Here is an 18,990-nt window from a genome sequence, read left to right as displayed (position 1 = left end):
GGAATACAGAGACAATTGGGCAGGTCTTTAAAGAGCTATTACCGAAAATAAATCGTCATTTAGAAAGGAGGAATTAGTTTATTAGTCAAAAGCCACATTGCTTAGTTATTTAACTAACATAAAACTTATTTATAGACTTTGCAAAGTGTGCCTAGACGTGCTAGCTATACTGTTATTATTCTCCGCATGAGTATAGGTTGACTGCAACGATATAACCGTACTGCGCTCCTGGTGACTGGGAAATCGCGTTGCCTTCTGTGGAATGAAGTTAAGGTTCTCATCGATACCCACCAAATAGGTTGGTATTTTGCCGCGCCCCTTAACAAAAGTCATGCCGCGATATGAACAGGTAATGCCGAACTGTTGCAGAATTTCGGACGTCTCTTCCGTTACATGGATGTGTCCTGGCAGCCCCGTGGATTCCATCCGCGAGGCCATGTTGACTGGATTGCCCCATATATCGTAGTGCGGCTGCGAGGCACCCACAATGCCGGCCATCACCTCACCGCTGGAGATGCCGATGGCGATTGTTCCATCCGTAATATTGCGATCACCAGCAATACTCTGGTACGCCTCATTGCTCTTGGCCAGGGTTCGCATCATGTCCAGCGCATACGAGGTCATCACAAAGACCACTTCATCAAGGTCCTCATTGCTCTGCTGGAACAAAATTCTTCGGCTTTGTTCTTCATTGAATTCTGTAATGTACTATTTGATACTTTTTTCACATGGTTTTTCATAAGATTTATAACAACCAGTTGGGGGTATGCTCTCTTTGCGATTTGTACTAGTGGAGCCGGCAAAGTTAAGATCAAGTCCACACGCCGCCATGTAGGTGCATCCGACGATTTTGATTTTCTCAACGGTGTAGTACTCCTTATAAAACAGCAACTAAAAATGCGATATTTTTTTCTATAAGAGAAATTAATTATCTTGTTAAAATATAGAACCCTACCAAGGTATCAAACTCAGCAATAATCTCATTGAGCACCCTTAAGCTTCGAAGATCCATTTCAAAGTTAATTAGCATGGCAAACATGACAGACACCATTCGATAGTTTTCGAAATAGAGTTCATGTTTGGCCAAAGAATTGAGATACACATCCACTAAGAAATATATTGTAATATCAATATTAACGTTTCCAATTTACCAGTTTCGAAACTCACCGATATGAGATGGCAGTATGTTGTTGAGAATAATTATGATCGAATGATTTGTAAGGCTGGCGGCATTCTCCTCCTTTCGCAGATCAACACGCCAGCTAAGAAAACACGATTGAATAACAATTAAAATGGATATAATTTTATACCGAGCTCACTTGAAGTTTACTTTGTTGGTGAACTCTATTTGGCGCTCCTTTACAAACATAATTAGAAAGGTGATGCATATTAGCAGGGCATGAGCGTACTCCGATTTGAAATAGGGGTTTGTCGTAACGCTGTGATGGAAGACGAAATCGAACTGGAAGAAAATCAACAGCAGATAGGCGAGCGTCTCCAAAATGGCCACTGCCGTCTTGACCATGATGGGTATGTGGGCGAATGTGAAGGTCAAACAAATCATCAGGGATAACATATTGGTCGTCACCCAGGGATGAAAGCATATATGGGCCTCCTGTTCATAGTGAAAGAGTCTTTCCTCGATATATGCCATCTCGAATTCTTCGCGTTGGCAGCTCATCTGGTTACAAGATTCACCGCTCACTTAAACCGTACTATCGTTGCAGCCAACTTTAAGTACTTACCACAATTAAGCACATAACAAAAAAACTCGATATCATTAGGAAGAGGTATATGCAGATGCGGATGGGGAGACTGTTTAGGATCTTGTCATGGATCCGAAATATAAAACAACTGAATCCATTGTAATGATGTGGCACGTTGTTTCGGCCATATCTGGTCCAGCAATACTTCTTGTACCACGCGATTAAGGCCAGAATGCACTGTATTGTGGCTACTGAGGCTGGCAAAACGAAGCAGGAGGAGCATATCATTTGTGTGTCCATTAGTTCAATGTACACCAGGGAGCAGCCAACGCTCGCGCTCAGAATAATGCTGTATTTGTACATATAGTCGGTTTGCTTCAGATAGGCTCTTTCCAAAATCGGATCGGTAAAGGTCAAGCAAATGTTTAAGTTTTGGTGTGCAGGAACTTCTTTTCCTGTGTTGAATCGACAAATCCCCAATAGCCTTTTGGGACTGTGACCCAAAACGGTTTATAATTAGGAAATATTTTGTGTCGATAAAAAGTTGTGTAGTTACCTAAATGCACTGACCGGCATTTTGCGAAACTCTTCCCGCAATTCTTCGTGGAAAAGCGCCCTTAGACTTTGATTAGCAGAATCACTTATTCTTGGCTGAGCTCCCATATTGCACAGAGAAATTGAATGCAGATCGCCGAGAAACTCGTCACTATCTTCGTCATCCATATGCAAGTCTTGTCGAATTATATATGATCTTATTCGGTATTTTTTCAGAAGAGGATGATCCCTGGCTTCTTCAGGTCCATCCTCAATATCGAAGCGATTAACGTCTAGATTGTTTAAGGTGGCACCACTTATGTGCACACATCCCGGCACTCCAGTTGATTCTAGAACATTGGCTATGGTAACATCCAATCCTAGAAGAAATTGGGAAGCACTTGTAATCAACAGCAAGTGATAGTTTATTTATTTACCCCATATATCGAACTGCAGCTTGGCCTCCCCGATGACCCCAGCAAACAGATTGCCCGAATGAACTCCAATGCGCATATTTATGTCCAAGCCGTGAATGTCCCTACGAAATTGGGGCCAAGAATAGTAGTGAGAATTTTGGGAGTTTAAGAAACTGTATATGTATCTTATATGTAACTTACCGCACCTCCATAATGTGGTTGATCATGGAAAGACCTAGGATAACACAGTTATTGGCGTGATCGGGATCGGGGTCCGACAGACCCGCCACACAGTAGTAGCAGTCCCCCAGGAACTTGATGCGCTGCACCTTGTAGCGATAGGCAGCCAAATCGAATCTGCCGTAGAGATCGTGCAGGACCTTCACCAACATCTCCACCGTCAGTGTGGTAGTCAAGTGAGTGTAGTTCACGACGTCTGCATACAGGATGGAGACATCGGGATGGATCTGTATGGCCATTGTGCGCTCCATGGCGGTCCAGGAGTGAATACCTTGCTTTGCCATTACGATCCTGCCCTGAATGTCTTTCTGCAGGGGCAGGGAGATCTGCGGCGGCAGGATGCTGTCCAGCAACTGCTTCTCCTGCAGCCGTGCGTTGCGCAGCCAAATCTTCTCCTTGATGTACTGGTGTCGGTCCAGAAAGGAGGAGCGCACCACCGTGTCGTTCATAACGCGGTAGAAAATGCCTACAAGATTTAGGCACAGATAGTGCACAATGTCCACCGACATTCCGCCGACCGAGAATAGTGCAGACGCAAACTGGGCGAAGCCCTGGGCAATGAAGATCACAAAGTAGAGTATATAGAGACCGGACACCAACAGAGCCAGCAGGACTGCACCGCTGATGAAGTGGATCGGCAGGAACATGTATATCATGTATATTATGTAGGTGTCGTAAAATGTGCCCAGTATCCAGCTGTGCGCATACGTGTGGTAAATTGATTCAGTTAGGTCTAATGGTAATAAATGTATATAATATAAGGGATATGTTTTAATGATGATAACGAAATACCAACCAGCGAATACCAAAGTCAGGGAGGCAAATATCGAGCTGGCATACATGTACCACGTGTGTTTCGCAATAAATTCATCGCAGAAGTTAACACTCAGCACAAGTATAAGGACCAATGCGCATCCTATGGAAAGGGCTACATCGAAATAAATAATTGATCGGCGCTACAAAAGGTACAATAACGAGAATAAAACATATATATAAAAGAATTACAAGATGGAAGAAAAACATCTCATTTAATGGTTTTTTAAATATGTTGTGCAACTGTTGGTCTAAAATTGTATCTAGGTTAGGCGGTTCTTACCTCAATCGTTGCTAAAAGTAGGGCACAGTGCACGGAGGTAACGAATATATGCAGCATAAAAAAAGTGAGTAGGTAACTCTTCCAAAGCCGTATCCGATACAGTCGAAACTCGCTCTCCAAACGCAACTCTGCACATTTAGCCTAGAATATTCGGACATAGAATATTAATAAAAGAATTCCAGGTCCAAAGACTTAATTTTACCTTGAGGTAGCCAGGTTCCCACATGCGTTCCTTTGAATAATTAAGCTGACAATTTCCTAGGGAGCGAGGCATTTCGTTTTACCAGCTTATCTTACCTGGCTTTTGTTTTCGATTGACAAGACTCAGCAGAACAATTTAAGCATCGAACACACAGCCTACTTTAACCAGATTTTTCGCTTTATAAAAGGAACTTGTTGAACCCTCCAAAGGATTGAAAAAAATGGGACAAAACGTTCTAAGGTATTACAAATATGTATTTTCCACATAATTTTTACAAGATTTGAGTCCACATCATTTTGTAAGGCTACGCATCTCAAATTTTACAGACAAGAACTACGATCTCAAAATTTGAGAAACGAAGCCTTCAATATGCATTTGCGATTCGAATTCCATATTGAGAAGAATTTGCCGAAAAAATTTGTATCTGTCTTAGGAGCCGTCCAGGTCATGGTTTAGATCTGGATTAGATGGGTTCTCAGAAAGTCTATCGATTTTCTTGGACATGAACTTTAGGTCTTTATCGATGCCCACAAAATAGGTGGGAATTTCACCACGACCCTTCACAAAGGTTAAGCCGCGATAATAGCACATAACATCGAACTCCTCGAGCGTTTGGGCAGTCTCCTTTGTAACCTGTATATGTCCAGACAAACCAGTCGATTCCATTCGGGAGGCCATATTGACCGGGTTCCCCCAGATGTCGTAGTGCGGCTGGGAAGCGCCTACCACTCCAGCCATTATCTGACCCGTAGAGATACCGATCCTTATCTCGCCGGTGGACAAAGCCCGATCAAATGGTTCTCCGGCGTAAGCCTTGTTGCACACCGACAGAACGCGCATCAGGTCCAGAGCAAACGTAGCCATTATAAAAGCCACCTCATCATGGTTCTTCTCTTTTATAGATGACTCCAAACGAGAACGCACCTGTTCTACTGAATTAATCAAATATACCCATATCACATTAGAAGACCTATATTAAGAACCAATGCATTTGGCACTTACATTCGGATGACAATGATGTACTGCCAAAATTCGAGTTGCTATCAAGGTTTTCAATCAGGCTAAAGTCCAATCCACAGGCTGCCATATAAGTGCATCCGACGACTTTGATCTTCTCGACTACGTAATATTGCTTGTACGCAGAAAGCTGCAATCGGAAAGTATAGTATAGTCGTAAATTAAAATCAATACTTACCAATCTGTCGAACGCTGTGATGATATCATTTAGCACTCTTAAGCTGGGCAAATCCATTTGAAAGTTTGTGAGCATGGCAAACATGACTGATACCATTCGATAGTTTTCATAATAGAGTTCGTGTTTGGCTATAGAGCTGAGATATACCTCGACTGCGAAAGAGAACTAAGAACTGAGATACTAAGCTTCTTGGGGCGATATTCTTAGCAAACTGACCAACATGAGATGGAAGAATGTTGTTAAGCAGGATTATGATGGACTGGTTAGTTACATCGGCCGATTTTTGCTTGTTTTGCAAGTCCAGGTTGAGCCTGCAATCAGTTAGGAAAATCAGTAAATCAGCTGATTTAAAGAAAGTATTTGCTTACTTGTAGTTCATTTTAGTGTTGAACTCTGACTGACGCTCCTTAGCGTACATAGTAATCAACATCATGCACACCCTGCAGGAATGAGCTATTTCAGCCTTTAAATAGGGCGATGTGGTAACACTGTGCTCGAAAATGAACGCGTACTGGAAACACACAACCAGGACGAAAACCACTGCTTCGGCGCAACCGATAAAGGTCTTGAGGGCGAAGGGAATGCGGGCGAAGGTGTAACTCATTCCCAGGATAAGGGCCATCATGTTCGTATAGGCCCAGGGGTGGAAGCAGGTAAACGGATCCATGTCATAGTTGTAGAGCTTGCTCTCTATAATGTCCAACTCATATTGGTCCTTTTCACAGCTCATCTTTGGGCATACAAAAAAATATATATATATATTAAATACATGCGTTGTTTCATAACTCACTAATATCAAGGAGATCACCATGTAATAGCACAATATTATCATCATGTAGACAGTGAGGCGAAGGACAAAACTGTGCTGGATCTTTTCAAACAAGTGGAATATGGCGCAGCTGAGTTTGCCGTAACTCCTGTGCTCGTTTTGTCCACTATGCCACCAGCACACTTTCTTGTACCAGCAAATGAATAGTAGGAAAGTCAGGACGAAAAACGCGATAATGTTAATGACAACACCCGTATAAAAGATATCTGAGTTGTTCACGGACTGGATATAAATAAGACAGCAACCAATTCCCCAGCCGAGCGCCACTGAATATTTAAAAATATAATCGGGCTGATGCAAATAATTCCATTCCACAGATTTGTCCTTAAATGCGACACAAAAAATGCCCAAATCGCGTTCGACTTTCTCGTTTTTCAAATTTCTTTCTCTTCGCGACCAAGGGAATTGAAATCTGCGGTAGTAGTTCGTTATTTCATTGCAGGTGCACAATGCACAGTTTTCCCCACAACTCACTTGAAACCCCCCACCGGCATCTTTCTAAATTCCTCACGCATCTCATGGGACAGTAAGTTAGGCTTCAAAATCTGTGATTTTCGGTTAGATCCCACGGTTTGAAGGTCCAGGTTAGGAACGCCCTCAACTATGCTAATTGTTTTATCCGAATCGAGGGATGGTATAGCGGTGAGGAGGTAGGTGCTCATCGGATGTTTCTGCAGTACGGGATCCTTCTGGGCCGATTCCGTGCCCGGATATATATTGTATTCCTCAGCGTTCAAGCTGCTCAGAGTTCGTCCACTAACATGCACATACCCGGGACTTCCGGTTGCTTCCAGACGACTGGCAATATTCACGTCGGCACCTGGAAAACTCACGAATATGTTTTGTGTCATTGATTTGTTGCATCGTACCATACCCCATATGTCGTACTGTAGCTTGGCCTTGCCGATTACACCTGCAAACAAAGTTCCCGAATGGACACCAATTCGCATGCCAATATTCAAAGAACGATTCACACTGCGGACGAAATGGTACTCAAAATGAAAGCCAAATTAGAGCAAAATAACTAAAAAAAAAACGAATCCCTTTCTGCCGATGTGGGACGCCATAAATCATAGATTCTAAACCTAATGGGATCATAGTAATCAACATACCTCACCTCCTTAATGTTAGCAATCATGGAAATTCCCAGAGACACAGCCATGGTGGCGTGATCAGGATCAGATTCCCCCAAACCCGCCACACAGTAGTAGCAATCGCCAAGGAACTTGATGCGCTGCACCTTGAAAGATAAGGCAGCCAAATCAAATCTGGCGTAGAGGTCGTGCAGGACCTTCACCAGCTTCTCCACCGTCAATGTTGTGGTCAATTGGGTGTAGTTCACCAGATCAGCATAAAGGATACTGACATCGTTGTGAATCTGGATGGACATGAAGTTTTCTGCTGTCCGCGAAGTGCCCAGATGGTAGAAGTCGTTATCGGGCTGTATGATCTTTTCCTTAATGCTTTTCTGAATGGGCTTCGCAATCTGTGGTGGAAGTATGCTATCCAGCAGCAAGGATTCTTGACGGCGAGCTTGGCGTAGCCAAATCTCCTCCGTAATGAACTGGTATCGGTCCAAGAACGACGAGCGCACCATGGTGTCGTTCATGATTCTGAAGAATATTCCCATCATATTGAAGCCCAGGTAGTGAAAAAAATCGATTGATACTATATCCAGACCATGAACATATTTAGCAACATTATGCTCGTTAAACGCCATGAAGTGAATAAAATATATCACATATGTTAAACTAACAGATATGGCTAGCAGAGCTGCTGCCTTGCTCGAAGGTATTGGCAGGAACATGTAGATCATGCAGAGCACAAAGACATCGTATAAGGTATTAAGAGGCCAGTTGGATTTGTAATAATAATAAGTGTTAAAGGCTATATCTGAAAACAAGAGAAAACACTATAGTTGAGTGTATATGGAAAGAAGTTGTGGATTTTAAGGATCGACTAATTATCATTGAATCTAGTACAAACACTCTACAAGTAGCTGGTGTAACTATAATATAAGGGCATATTTAACTTCTTAAACTTACCACCCAATACCACAACATATGCCGACAAAGTCGAGGTGAAAGTCATGACCCATCTGTGGCGGATTACAAAGTCTTCAAAGAAATTTATGCTTAGTAGGCCCGTGACTAAAATTAATGATCCCAAGTCAAATATCGCATTTATATAGATGTATTTTGTATACTGCGTAGAGTAATATACGTCAAAATAACTAGATCGCCAACTGAAAACGCTTACCTCGGTAAATGACCATATGATTACTTGAAGAGCTACGATCAGTAGTATTAACATGGGGACAAAAACGGTAAGGGAACTGATCATCAAACGAATCTTATATTTCATATATTCCTCCTCTAAGTGCAACTCCTTACATCTGGCCTACGAATATCTGTTGCATTTAAGAAACGGATATCTGAGCAAATTTCTTACCTTCAAATAACTTTGTTCCCAAAGGCGTTCATTAGTATATTCCAGATTACATCGCCTAAACCTTTCCCTGTACGGCGTTTTGTAAGTGTTTTTTTTGTTCATATTTTTAAGTAGTATTTTTTTTACGTTTGAGTTATTGTATGAATGAGAACTAGGTTCCAGGACTCAAAGCCTGCTTAGACCCATGAACCTACATTTAACTTAATTGAATGTCATTAACCTTTATTTTACATATTATAACATATGATATAAATGATTGAAAATATCTTATACGAGGTAGCGTACAGAATATAAATCTCTAAAAATTTTAAAAAGTATTAAATGTATTCACTTGAAGTTGTACTTCGGCTGTGAACTGGCACTAGAGAGGACAAGATTGAAAAACGCTTTGACATATTGTTCTTCTTCACATTTGAGGGCAAAAACTTCAAGTTATCGTCGATGCCCACAAAGTAGGTGGGAATTTCGCCACGACCCTTTACAAAGGTCATGCCACGGTACATGCACATAATATCGAACTGCTCGAGAATATTGGCTGTCTCTTGCGTCACATGGATGTGTCCAGGCAGCCCTGTCGATTCCATTCGAGAAGCCATATTCACAGGGTTTCCCCAGATGTCATAGTGTGGCTGAGACGCCCCCACAACTCCGGCCATTATTTCACCCGTTGAGATTCCGATACAGATCTCTCCGGTAGATAGAGCACGATCGAAGGGTCTACCAGCGTATGCCTTATTGCAGACGGAAAGCACTCTCATTAGATCCAAGGCAAACGTGGTCATTATAAAGGCCACCTCATCGTGGTCATTTTCTGTGCCTTTGGACTCTTTGCGATAAAGCACCTGTTCCACTAAAAGAAATGAGTTTATTAACAAAATTTAAACCCTTCATCATTGGAAGTCCATCAAGAGGGTGTACTTACATTCGGATGAGTAAGAAGCATGTGTTCTGCTTCCAAATTTTGACTTAGCCAGGGTAAAATCAAGTCCACAAGCTGCCATATAAGTGCAGCCCACGACTTTAATCTTCTCGACGACATAATATTCCTTGTAGGCATTTAACTGGGTTCGAAAGTGATGATACCTTATTATCTAGAAATCAATACATAAGCTTACCAGTCTATCAAATTCTGTTATAATATCGTTTAAAACTCGAAGGCTGGGCAAATCCATTTGAAAATTGATGAGCATGGCAAACATGACGGACACCATTTTATAGTTTTCGTAGTACAGTTCGTGATTGGCTACTGAATCGAGATAAACCTCAACTGTGGGTGAAAGCGTGTTTGATAAGAACCCTAAGCTTTGGGCTTGTATTCAGGTAAGAACTGACCCACGTGGGAGGGAAGAATGTTAGTGAGTAGAATTATGATGGATTTGTTCGTGATGTCAGCCGCTTTTTGCTTGCCTTGCAAATCCTGATTGATCCTGTTAACAAGGCGAAAATTCTCTTTATTGAGAAGTAGAAAGAGCATTAAAAACATACTTAAAGTTAATTTTCGTATTAAACTCTGACTGACGCTCCTTTGCGTACATCGTGAGTAACATCATGCACACCCGAAGACAATGAGCTAGTTCCGCCTTCATAAATGGTGTTGTGGTGGCACTGTGCTCGAAAATAAATGAGTACTGAAAGAATACGATAACCAAGTAAGCAACGGTTGCGCAACATGTAATGAGCATCTTTAGGGCAAATGGAATTCGGGCGAAGGTGTAGCTTACGCCCACGATCAGGGAAATCATGTCTGTGAAGACCCACGGATTAAAACAGTTGTCAGTAACAATGTCATAGTGATAGAGCTTGCTATTGATAACATCTAGCTCATATTGATTTTTGTCACAGTTTAGCTGAATAGAATGATAAGATTCGTTAACGCAAGGGTGTATACTTAGTAGCTCTAAACTTACCAGTATCGTAGAGATTAACAAGTAATAGCTCGCAACTATACTCATATATATAGTAACTCGCAGAACAAAACTGTGCTGGATTCTTTCCCAAATCTTGAACAACTTGCAGCTGACTCTCCCATACTTACGGGAGTCATTTTCGACGCATCTCCACCAACACACTTTTTTGAACCAGGAGATAAAGAGCAATGAAGTCAGGAAGGTAAATACAACCATGTCGATCACGATGCATTCTACACAAATGGTGAATTTGTCGTTGACTATCTGGATATAGATAAGGCAGCACCCGATTCCCCAAGCTAGAAGCACTGAGTATTTCAAGATGAAATCTGGCTTATGCAAATAACTCCATTCGAGAGACGAATCCTTGAAGGCTACACAAAACATGCCTAAGCCGTGGTTGACTTTCTCATCATTCGAATTGTCTCGGCAGCACGGCGATCGAATGCTGTGCACAATATTAATTTTTAAACTGAATATTATTCAATTTTCTTTGAACACCTACTTGAAGCCTCCCACTGGCATCTTTTTAAACTCCTCACGCAATTCATCGGACATTAAGGTTGGCCTCAAAATCGGGCTTTTCCGGGAAGCTCCCAAAGCGTTTATGTCGATCTCAGCGTAGGAGTGCACTGCATCCACAGATCTGACTGAATTGCGGCTGGGAGCGGCCGTAAGAAGGTAGGTGGTCATCGGTTGTTTCTGCAGTATGGGATCACTTTGGGCCACTTCGGTTCCCGGAAATACCGTGTACTCAGCTACGTTCAAGCTACTTAAAGTGCGACCGCTAACGTGCACATAACCGGGCTTGCCGGTTGCCTCTAGTCGATTGGCAATATCCACGTCGGGACCTGATATGTCAATTATTAGATAACAAAGCCACTAACACCTGGGTTAGACCTACCCCATATGTCATACTGCAGCTTGGCTTGTCCGATCACACCTGCAAGCAATGTTCCTGAATGGACACCAATTCGCATATCGATATCTAGTGCACGATGGGCCCTGTGGATTGTGAAGGGTTATTACTATATATTTGGTGGTTTGTTTTATGGGAAACATACCGCACCTCCTGAATGTTTGCAATCATGGAAATTCCCAGAGATACAGCCATCCTAGCGTGATCGGGATCAGCTTCCCCCAAACCCGCCACACAGTAGTAGCAATCGCCAAGGAACTTAATGCGCTGCACCTTGAAAGTAGAAGCAGCCATATCGAATCTGCCGTATAGATCATGCAGGACCTTCACCAACTTCTCAACCGTCAGTGTTGTCGTTAAATGGGTGTAGTTCACCACATCTGCATACAGGATGGAAACGTCGGGATGGATTTGGATGGCCATAAAGTTTTCTGTTCGCCGGGCATTCACGACGATGCGGTCTGAATCGGTTTCGGACAACATGATCCTTTCCTTAATGCTTTGTTGGATGGGCTTTGCAATCTGGGGGGGAAGTATGCTATCCAGAAGCATAGACTCTTGTTGCCGAGCTTGTCGGAGCCACATCTCCTCCTTGAGGAACTGGTGCCGATCCAGAAAGGAAGAGCGCACCATGGTGTCGTTCATTATCCGAAAGAAAATCCCCATCAGATTGAAACCCAAATAGTGAAATATGTCGACGCAAATCGTATCAAGGTCATGAACTACCTCTGAAATATCTTCATCGTCAGACTTTAAAAAGTAAATGAATAATCCAATGTACATGAGACTGACAGAGGTGGCCAACAGGGCTGCTCCCCTGATCGAAGGAATTGGCAAGAACATGTAAATCATGCAGAGGACGAAGACGTCGTATAATGTATTAAGTGGCCAGTGATACTTGAAATGGAACACTAGTATCTGAAATATATCTGAAAATGAAAGTCAGTAAGGATCAACAGATGGGGTCATGGCTAATAAACTTACCAACTAATACCACAATATACGCGGACAATATTGAAGAAAACACCATAATCCACCTGTGGCGAAGCACAAAGCTCTCAAAGAAATTAATGCTCAATATGCCAGGAACGGCAACTAATACAACTATAGCCGTTAATGATTCGTAGTAGATGAGTTTTTTTTGCTGCAAGGTTTAGCTAGACTTATCAGAAACGCATTATGGATCAAGTTTGAACTCTCACCTCAGAGAAAATCCATGGACAGAGCTCGCATCCTACGACCACAAATATAAACAAAGGGAAGAAGACGGTGAGGTAACTGATCATAAGGCGGATCTGATATTTTTTATACTCTTCTTCTAGACACAATTCCTTACATTTGGCCTGCAAGGAAACCATTAAGTATCCTGAAGATTGGGGGATTTTTTCACCTTTAAATAGCCCCGTTCCCACAGTCGCTCATCAGTGTAGTCCAGATAACATTTCCTTGGCGCATACGCTGTTTTTTTGTACATATTTTGGATTTTTTGAAAATCGCTCTTATTAATAAAGCCTATACTACTACTTAAAAGTCCCTAATGATTCTAAAAATTTTTTTGTATCTCGATTTAATATAGAATGATATTCCACACACACTGATTGAAAAGCATAAGGTTACATATCAAAAATATATATTTTTTTTCGGAAATGTTTGAAAAAATATACCAAGTTATTCGCCAGATTCTTGATCACTAGACGAACTCTTCCTAAGGCTATCCGGATCTAGTGAAGACATAACTGAGAAACGTCTTGACAAACTACGATTTACCAATTTTGCGGACATAAATTTAAGGTTCTCGTCAATGCCCACAAAATAGGTGGGTATGTCACCACGACCCTTCACGAAGGTCATGCCGCGGTATATACATTTAATGTCAAACTCCTGAAGAATTTTCGCTGACTCCTCCGTCACCTGGATGTGTCCAGGCAGCCCTGTCGATTCCATTCGAGAAGCCATATTCACAGGGTTTCCCCATATGTCGTAGTGCGGCTGAGAAGCTCCCACCACGCCGGCCATTATCTCACCGCTGGAGATACCGATGCAGATCTTCCCCTGGGACAAGGACCGCTCGAAAAATGAGCTTGAGTACGCCCGGTTGCATGCTGCTAGAGTTCGCATCAGGTCCAGGGCGAAGGTGGTCATTATGAAGACCACTTCATCATTGTTCATATCGCTGTCGTAGTTTTCGTCGGTCATACGATGATTACGTGCGTGTTCCACTGGAATGAGAGGATAGGATGATAGTTATAAGTTAGGAAGTATATCTCTATACTTTCTGAGGAATGTTAAAGCAACAGATATTGCAAAACTTAATTCATGATTAATCACTTACCCTCAACATGTAGGGAACTATTGCGAAAGTGGTCCGTTTGGCGGATGTTTGACGCCAGGTTAAAGTCCAATCCACAGGCCGCCATATAAGTGCAGCCCACGACTTTGATCTTCTCGACTACGTAATATTCCCTGTAAGCAGTCAACTGCGATCGTTTGGAAATATTAGAATACCCATATTAGAATTTGGTAAAGGAAGCTCACCAGTCTATCGAACTGTGTTATGATATCGTTAAGCACCCGGAGGCTTGGCAAGTTCATGGGAAAATTGATGAGCATGGCAAACATGACTGATACCATTCGATAGTTTTCATAGTAGAGCTCGTGTTTGGCCAATGAATTGAGATAGAGGTCAACTGTAAAAGATAGCAAGCAAATCAAGTTCAGATGATCATTTTGGGAATAATTCCGTAAAACAGACCAACATGAGAAGGGAGTATGTTATTGAGCAGGATTATGATGGATTGGTTTGTTAAATCTGCCGCTTTTTGCTTGTTTTGCAAGTCCACATTAAGCCTGTTAACAGCACAATCATTTAGTCGATTGGGGGCACGATCTATGGATACTACTTACTTATAGTTCATTTTAGTATTAAATTCTGACTGACGCTCCTTTGCGTACATCGTGAGTAACATCATGCACACTCGAAGACAATGAGCTAGTTCCGCCTTCATAAAGGGAGTTGTGGTGGCACTGTGCTGGAAAATGAATGCGAACTGGAAGAATACGATTAACAAGTAGGCAAGTGTCTCGCAGCAGCTGATCACTATCTTGAGGCCAAATGGAATTCGGGCGAAGGTGTAGCTTATGCCCAGGATCAGGGAAATCATGTTTGTGAAGACCCAGGGATGGAAACATGTATCCCGATCCATTTCGTAGTGATAGATCTTGCTCTCAATGTAACTCAACTCATACATGTCGCGGTCACAGTTTAACTACAAATTTTAAATTCATTACAACTGATAAAATTCTCCTTAAAACTCACCATTATCAGGGAAATCACAGCATAGTAGGAAAATAAGATCCCCAGATAGACAGTAATGCGCAGGGACACACTGTGTTGGATCTTTTCAAAAATATGAAACGCCATGCAGCTGTATTTTCCATAGATTCTGAACTCGTAGCGCCCACTTTTCCACCAACAAACGTTTTTGTACCACGCGAGGCACAGCAAGGAAGTCAGAAAGAAGAAAGTTACCAAGTCGACCACAATGCATGCAGTGCACGAAAAGTTGTTGGTCACTATCTGGATATAGATCAAGCAGCACCCGATTCCCCAGGCCAGCAGCATTGAGGACTTGAAGATGAAGTCCGGCTGGTGCAGGTAGTTCCATTCCAGGGAAGAGTCCTTGAACGCCGCACAAAAAATGCCAATCTCCCGCTGGGTTTTCTTATGAGTGTCCAATCTAGTTCGTCGGCAGCAGGGTGAGTTTAAGCTACGATAGAAAGTAAACGTTTCAGTAACAATTGTTTAACTTCTCATTTAACTTTAAATACGGGTTTTTATTGTTCACTGACAAGAAATTATTGTATAATTTACACTTACTTAATGCCACCAACTGGCATATTCCGGAACTCTTCTCGGAACTCATCGGTCATTGATGATTGACTTGGCCTGCTTGACCGGATCCGATCGATGGACTTTACTTCAAGAACGGAACTGGATCTAACTCCACCAATCGAAGTTATAAATGACTCGCGGGCCACTTGGCCAGTAAGTAGATAGGTGTGTATGTACTGCAACACTGGATCGCTTTGAGCCTTTTGCGTACCACTTAATATAGTATAATCCGCTGGATTTAGCATACTTAGGGTGCGTCCACTTACGTGAACGTAACCTGGTTCCCCAGTAGACTCCAGATGATTGGCGATCTCCACGTCCGTTCCTGACAAAGATATCGATCAAATTGTATCAAATGAATTACTTCTTACTAGCCAAGAGTACCCCATATGTCAAATTGCAGCTTGGCCTCGCCGATGATGCCAGCGAGAAGAGAGCCCGAATGAACACCTATGCGCATGTCGATATCCAATCCACGTTCAGCCCTGTCAAATGATGGAAAACATTGTAAAGAAAGCCTATTCTCCATTCTCAATGGCCAACGTACCGAACTTCCTGGATGTTGGAAATCATGGATATGCCCAAAGACACGCAACACTTCGCGTGATCTGGATCCGGAGTAGTCAAACCCGCCACACAGTAGTAGCAATCTCCCAGGAACTTGATGCGCTGCACTTTGAAGTTGGAGGCAGCGATATCGAATCTGCCGTAGAGGTCGTGCAGGACCTTCACCAGGTTTCCCACGGTCAATGTCGTTGTCAAGTGAGTGTAGTTCACCACGTCTGCATACAGGATAGAGACATCAGGATGAATTTGTATGGCCATGAAGGATTCTGTCGTTCGCGGACCCATTTGAAAGCGGTCGGGGCTGTTCTCGGACTGGGTTATTTTGCTCTTGATTTTTTCCTGAACGGGTTTCGCAATTTGAGGCGGTAGTATGCTGTCCAAGAGTATCGATTCCTGTAGCAAGGCATGACGCAACCAAGTCTCCTCCATGATGAACTGATGGCGGTCCAAGAAGGATGCGCGCACCATGGTGTCGTTCATAATGCGGAAAAAGATGCCCATCATGTTAAAACCCAGGTTGTGTAATATATCAGTGGATATCACATCGTAGCCGAAACTATCGCGATCAGTGTACACCGCGTTAAAAGTGAGCGAGTGCATAAAAAATGCCACATATATAAGACTGACTGAGGATGCCAAAAGGGCAGCTCCCTTGATCGAGGGAATTGGCAGGAACATGTAGATCATGCAGAGTGTGAAGACATCGAATGAGGTATTAAGGGGCCAGTCGTTCTTGTAAAAGTGATACGAGATCATAACAATATCTGAAAATGAACAGTCTGTGAGGTGAATACATATTTTTGAATGCATAACTTGATAAACTCACCTGTGAGTACCACTAGATATACCGATAGCACTGAGCTGGCTATCATGACCCATCGGTGGCGACTGACAAATTTTTCGCAAAAATTGATGCTCAACACGGTTAAAACCAGGATAGTGCTTACTACTCTGATAACGAAGTTAAAGAATACGGCGTTATAGTGCTGCATAATAGTTTATTTAGCTAAAATCGATTTGTGGGTCAAGCGTAAAATATCACCTGTACGTAAAGCAACTCGATTGTCAAAAAGCTCATGGCCAGAATTATAAACAATACGTAAAAAATTGTGAGGTTGCTGACCATCAGACGGACCTGGTAGTACCTATACTCCTCCTCCAAATTTAGCTCCTTGCATTTTTCCTATAGACGAAAACCTTATTTGCTGAATAAGAGTGGACTATAGCTTACCCTCAAGTAACTGTGTTCCCATAGGCGTTCGTTAGCATAGTCAAGATGACATGGTCTAAGTCGCTTTCTTTTTAACGGCGATTTCCTGCTGTTAGTTCTGGGAAAACTCATGGTTTGGGATTGTGTTTTATGTAAGATAACTGAAAATGAGTGTAGATAATAAGCTGGCTATGTTTCTTCCAAAAAGTCTGTAGTGGTAGACAATTAGTTTTCCTAGCTTTGTTAATGCTAGGTCTTGTTAAAAATACCATGAGCTTAACCACTTTCATTTCATATTGTCCACAAAGACACTGTGTCTCAAAGGAGTTTTCAGACGTAGATCTCCACTTAAAATGTGAAGAGAAGTTGAAAGGATTGTGCCCCATGCAGGATACGTGGGGAAATCAATGTCGGTCCCAAAAATTTCACTTATTCCAGGAACCGCATGCAGTTTGACGGGAGTCCTGCTGCTCCGGCTTCTCGGCCATCTGCTGTGTTGTGTTTTGTGGTTTTATTGGTTTGCGCCAGCACATTCCATTTGCAAAATGATTGGAATTTATGCTTACAGATTAGATGGCCTCGCAGGAGCAAATGCTCACCCCCGTAAGCCCACAGTTCGCCGCATTGGGATTGGCACTTTCCACATGGCCCAAAACCCGGTTGCGGTTCTTTCTCCACCGGCAGACGGATGCAGACAGCCTCCTTTGTCCGGCAAGGATGTGTCCTTCTTGGTTTTTGCAAATCACTGCGGCAACTTTGATATCTGCAAAAATGTTGCATTTCCATTCGATATTTGGCAGGCCCAGGGTCTTTGGTCAATAGCTGCGTGCCCGGCAACCGCTTTGGGCCACATTCGGATCCAATGATTTGCCATGGCATCGCATGAGGTGGCCCATAATGAAATGCTGAAATGCAGAAACGTTGGGCGCTGAAAACTGAACTTTGGCATTCCAAGAGCCTTCGTGTCCAGGCCATGTCAAAGCCATCTCCATCGTCATAGCCAACGCGATAGCCGTAGCCGTCGCCCATTTACGCCCAGCTGGGCAAATTAAATAATAGCCGCGAGTGCATAAAAAAGAGAGCGAAGTGAACTTTATTTCACTTAAAGCCAAAAGCAACACCAGCCAGGAAGTAACAGTAGCCATTGTAGTGGCAAGACTTCCTCCTGCCCTTCGCTTTGGCCCACACACACACACACACACTCGCCGGTCCTATAAACATACCAATTCACACACGTTTATGCTGCGATGAAATACGAGAACTGCGCTTTTAATGCACATCAAAGTATTTTGAATATATATAATTAAAACATTATTAGGATTTAAGAATAAACACAAATCTAAAACGGTTAATACATACGACTTATACTAATTTCCTTTCAAAAGAATATCTACAACAGCCTCCCACATAAACTATTACTCACACATATACAGTTTGTTTGCGGCTCGCTCTCGCATAAGGTTACATATTTTTTAAGCCAATTTTACAGGCCACTGCCTAACAAGGACATTAATTGGTGGCTGCTGCTCCTGCAAGTCGGGCCGGGGCTTTGGCTTTGGATTTTGCACTGGAACTGGAACTGGCTTTCGCTCTGGCCAACACGCCCTCACTGTGTGCCACGCCCACAGCAGCGCGACACGGCCAAAAGAGTAGTTGACTGTATGCGTGGGATTTCATCTCTCTTTTCTCTACCTTGTTGTAACTACAATTGCAGCCAAAATAATAGTGCACTACTTAATTGTGATGTTAATTTCGATTTTAAGATTGCTTAACGATAATTATATATTAACACACATCCTTCGCCTGTTGTACGCTTTAATTTTATT

At 42.6% G+C, this 18,990-nt stretch overlaps 4 protein-coding genes across 9 annotated transcripts; all 4 read right to left on the bottom strand.

Moving 5' to 3' along the window:
• Positions 1-61: 61 nt before the first annotated feature.
• ACXE (Adenylyl cyclase X E) lies at positions 62-4,274 on the bottom strand. Its single transcript, NM_144344.3, has 12 exons — positions 4,195-4,274; positions 3,993-4,133; positions 3,693-3,852; positions 2,858-3,629; positions 2,678-2,778; positions 2,263-2,620; positions 1,746-2,199; positions 1,320-1,681; positions 1,168-1,262; positions 956-1,107; positions 756-891; positions 62-698 (listed from the first exon to the last, which is right to left on the bottom strand). Exons 1-12 carry the CDS (start codon positions 4,264-4,266, stop codon positions 130-132), a joined length of 3,372 nt encoding a protein of 1,123 aa, NP_652601.3. The 5' UTR covers positions 4,267-4,274; the 3' UTR covers positions 62-129.
• Positions 4,275-4,431: 157 nt separating this feature from the next.
• On the bottom strand, positions 4,432-8,794 carry ACXA (Adenylyl cyclase X A). 5 transcript variants are annotated; one of them, NM_001273494.1, is made up of 12 exons: positions 8,670-8,794; positions 8,478-8,618; positions 8,264-8,423; positions 7,331-8,111; positions 7,093-7,193; positions 6,693-7,038; positions 6,180-6,630; positions 5,758-6,119; positions 5,606-5,700; positions 5,390-5,554; positions 5,197-5,341; positions 4,432-5,126 (listed from the first exon to the last, which is right to left on the bottom strand). In NM_001273494.1, exons 1-10 carry the CDS (start codon positions 8,769-8,771, stop codon positions 5,496-5,498), a joined length of 2,598 nt encoding a protein of 865 aa, NP_001260423.1. In that variant the 5' UTR covers positions 8,772-8,794; the 3' UTR covers positions 4,432-5,126; positions 5,197-5,341; positions 5,390-5,495. The 5 variants fall into 5 exon arrangements, with proteins under 5 accessions (NP_001260423.1, NP_620475.2, NP_001246011.1 ...); NM_138990.2 differs by having other exon boundaries at positions 5,390-5,541; NM_001259082.1 differs by having other exon boundaries at positions 5,197-5,326; positions 5,390-5,541.
• Positions 8,795-8,876: 82 nt separating this feature from the next.
• ACXB (Adenylyl cyclase X B) lies at positions 8,877-13,071 on the bottom strand. The gene is made up of 12 exons (NM_138989.3): positions 12,886-13,071; positions 12,698-12,838; positions 12,480-12,639; positions 11,641-12,424; positions 11,481-11,581; positions 11,082-11,427; positions 10,577-11,024; positions 10,155-10,516; positions 10,002-10,096; positions 9,785-9,936; positions 9,592-9,730; positions 8,877-9,519 (listed from the first exon to the last, which is right to left on the bottom strand). The coding sequence occupies exons 1-12, from the start codon at positions 12,967-12,969 to the stop codon at positions 8,987-8,989; spliced, it is 3,345 nt and encodes a 1,114-aa protein (NP_620474.2). The 5' UTR covers positions 12,970-13,071; the 3' UTR covers positions 8,877-8,986.
• A 39-nt stretch (positions 13,072-13,110) lies between these two features.
• Positions 13,111-17,355, bottom strand: ACXC (Adenylyl cyclase X C). 2 transcript variants are annotated; one of them, NM_135749.2, is made up of 12 exons: positions 17,186-17,355; positions 16,997-17,137; positions 16,781-16,940; positions 15,935-16,718; positions 15,772-15,872; positions 15,373-15,712; positions 14,812-15,262; positions 14,400-14,761; positions 14,248-14,342; positions 14,031-14,182; positions 13,828-13,972; positions 13,111-13,714 (listed from the first exon to the last, which is right to left on the bottom strand). In NM_135749.2, the coding sequence occupies exons 1-12, from the start codon at positions 17,294-17,296 to the stop codon at positions 13,164-13,166; spliced, it is 3,393 nt and encodes a 1,130-aa protein (NP_609593.1). In that variant the 5' UTR covers positions 17,297-17,355; the 3' UTR covers positions 13,111-13,163. The 2 variants fall into 2 exon arrangements, with proteins under 2 accessions (NP_609593.1, NP_001033902.1); NM_001038813.2 differs by having other exon boundaries at positions 15,373-15,872.
• Positions 17,356-18,990: the final 1,635 nt, after the last annotated feature.

This window comes from Drosophila melanogaster, chromosome 2L (genome assembly GCF_000001215.4).
Source record: "Drosophila melanogaster chromosome 2L".
Taxonomy (NCBI): domain Eukaryota; kingdom Metazoa; phylum Arthropoda; class Insecta; order Diptera; family Drosophilidae; genus Drosophila; species Drosophila melanogaster.
Note: the sequence above shows the minus strand (reverse complement) of the source record. Positions and strands in the feature narration are given on the sequence as shown.

Excerpts from the sequence above, each read along its gene's own strand:
- ACXB (NM_138989.3), bottom strand. The coding sequence starts at position 12,969 with ATGTACAAAAAAACAGCGTATGCGCCAAGGAAATGTTATCTGGACTAC. Across the intron at positions 10,517-10,576 it reads TGTTAATCTCTACGATACTG|CTAAACTGTGACAAAAATCA; the intron begins GTAAGTTTAGAG and ends CATTCTATTCAG. Across the intron at positions 9,731-9,784 it reads TAACAGAATTTGATAGACTG|TTAAATGCCTACAAGGAATA; the intron begins GTAAGCTTATGT and ends TTTCGAACCCAG.
- ACXC (NM_135749.2), bottom strand. The coding sequence starts at position 17,296 with ATGAGTTTTCCCAGAACTAACAGCAGGAAATCGCCGTTAAAAAGAAAG. Across the intron at positions 16,941-16,996 it reads TCGAGTTGCTTTACGTACAG|CACTATAACGCCGTATTCTT; the intron begins GTGATATTTTAC and ends ACTATTATGCAG. Across the intron at positions 16,719-16,780 it reads ATATCTAGTGGTACTCACAG|ATATTGTTATGATCTCGTAT; the intron begins GTGAGTTTATCA and ends GTTCATTTTCAG.
- ACXE (NM_144344.3), bottom strand. The coding sequence starts at position 4,266 with ATGCCTCGCTCCCTAGGAAATTGTCAGCTTAATTATTCAAAGGAACGC. Across the intron at positions 1,682-1,745 it reads TTGTTATGTGCTTAATTGTG|ATGAGCTGCCAACGCGAAGA; the intron begins GTAAGTACTTAA and ends TCTTGTAACCAG. Across the intron at positions 1,108-1,167 it reads CATACTGCCATCTCATATCG|TGGATGTGTATCTCAATTCT; the intron begins GTGAGTTTCGAA and ends TATATTTCTTAG.
- ACXA (NM_138990.2), bottom strand. The coding sequence starts at position 8,771 with ATGAACAAAAAAAACACTTACAAAACGCCGTACAGGGAAAGGTTTAGG. Across the intron at positions 5,542-5,605 it reads CATTCTTCCATCTCATGTTG|TCGAGGTATATCTCAGCTCT; the intron begins GTCAGTTTGCTA and ends TCTCTTTCGCAG. Across the intron at positions 5,127-5,196 it reads TACATCATTGTCATCCGAAT|TAGAACAGGTGCGTTCTCGT; the intron begins GTAAGTGCCAAA and ends TGATTAATTCAG.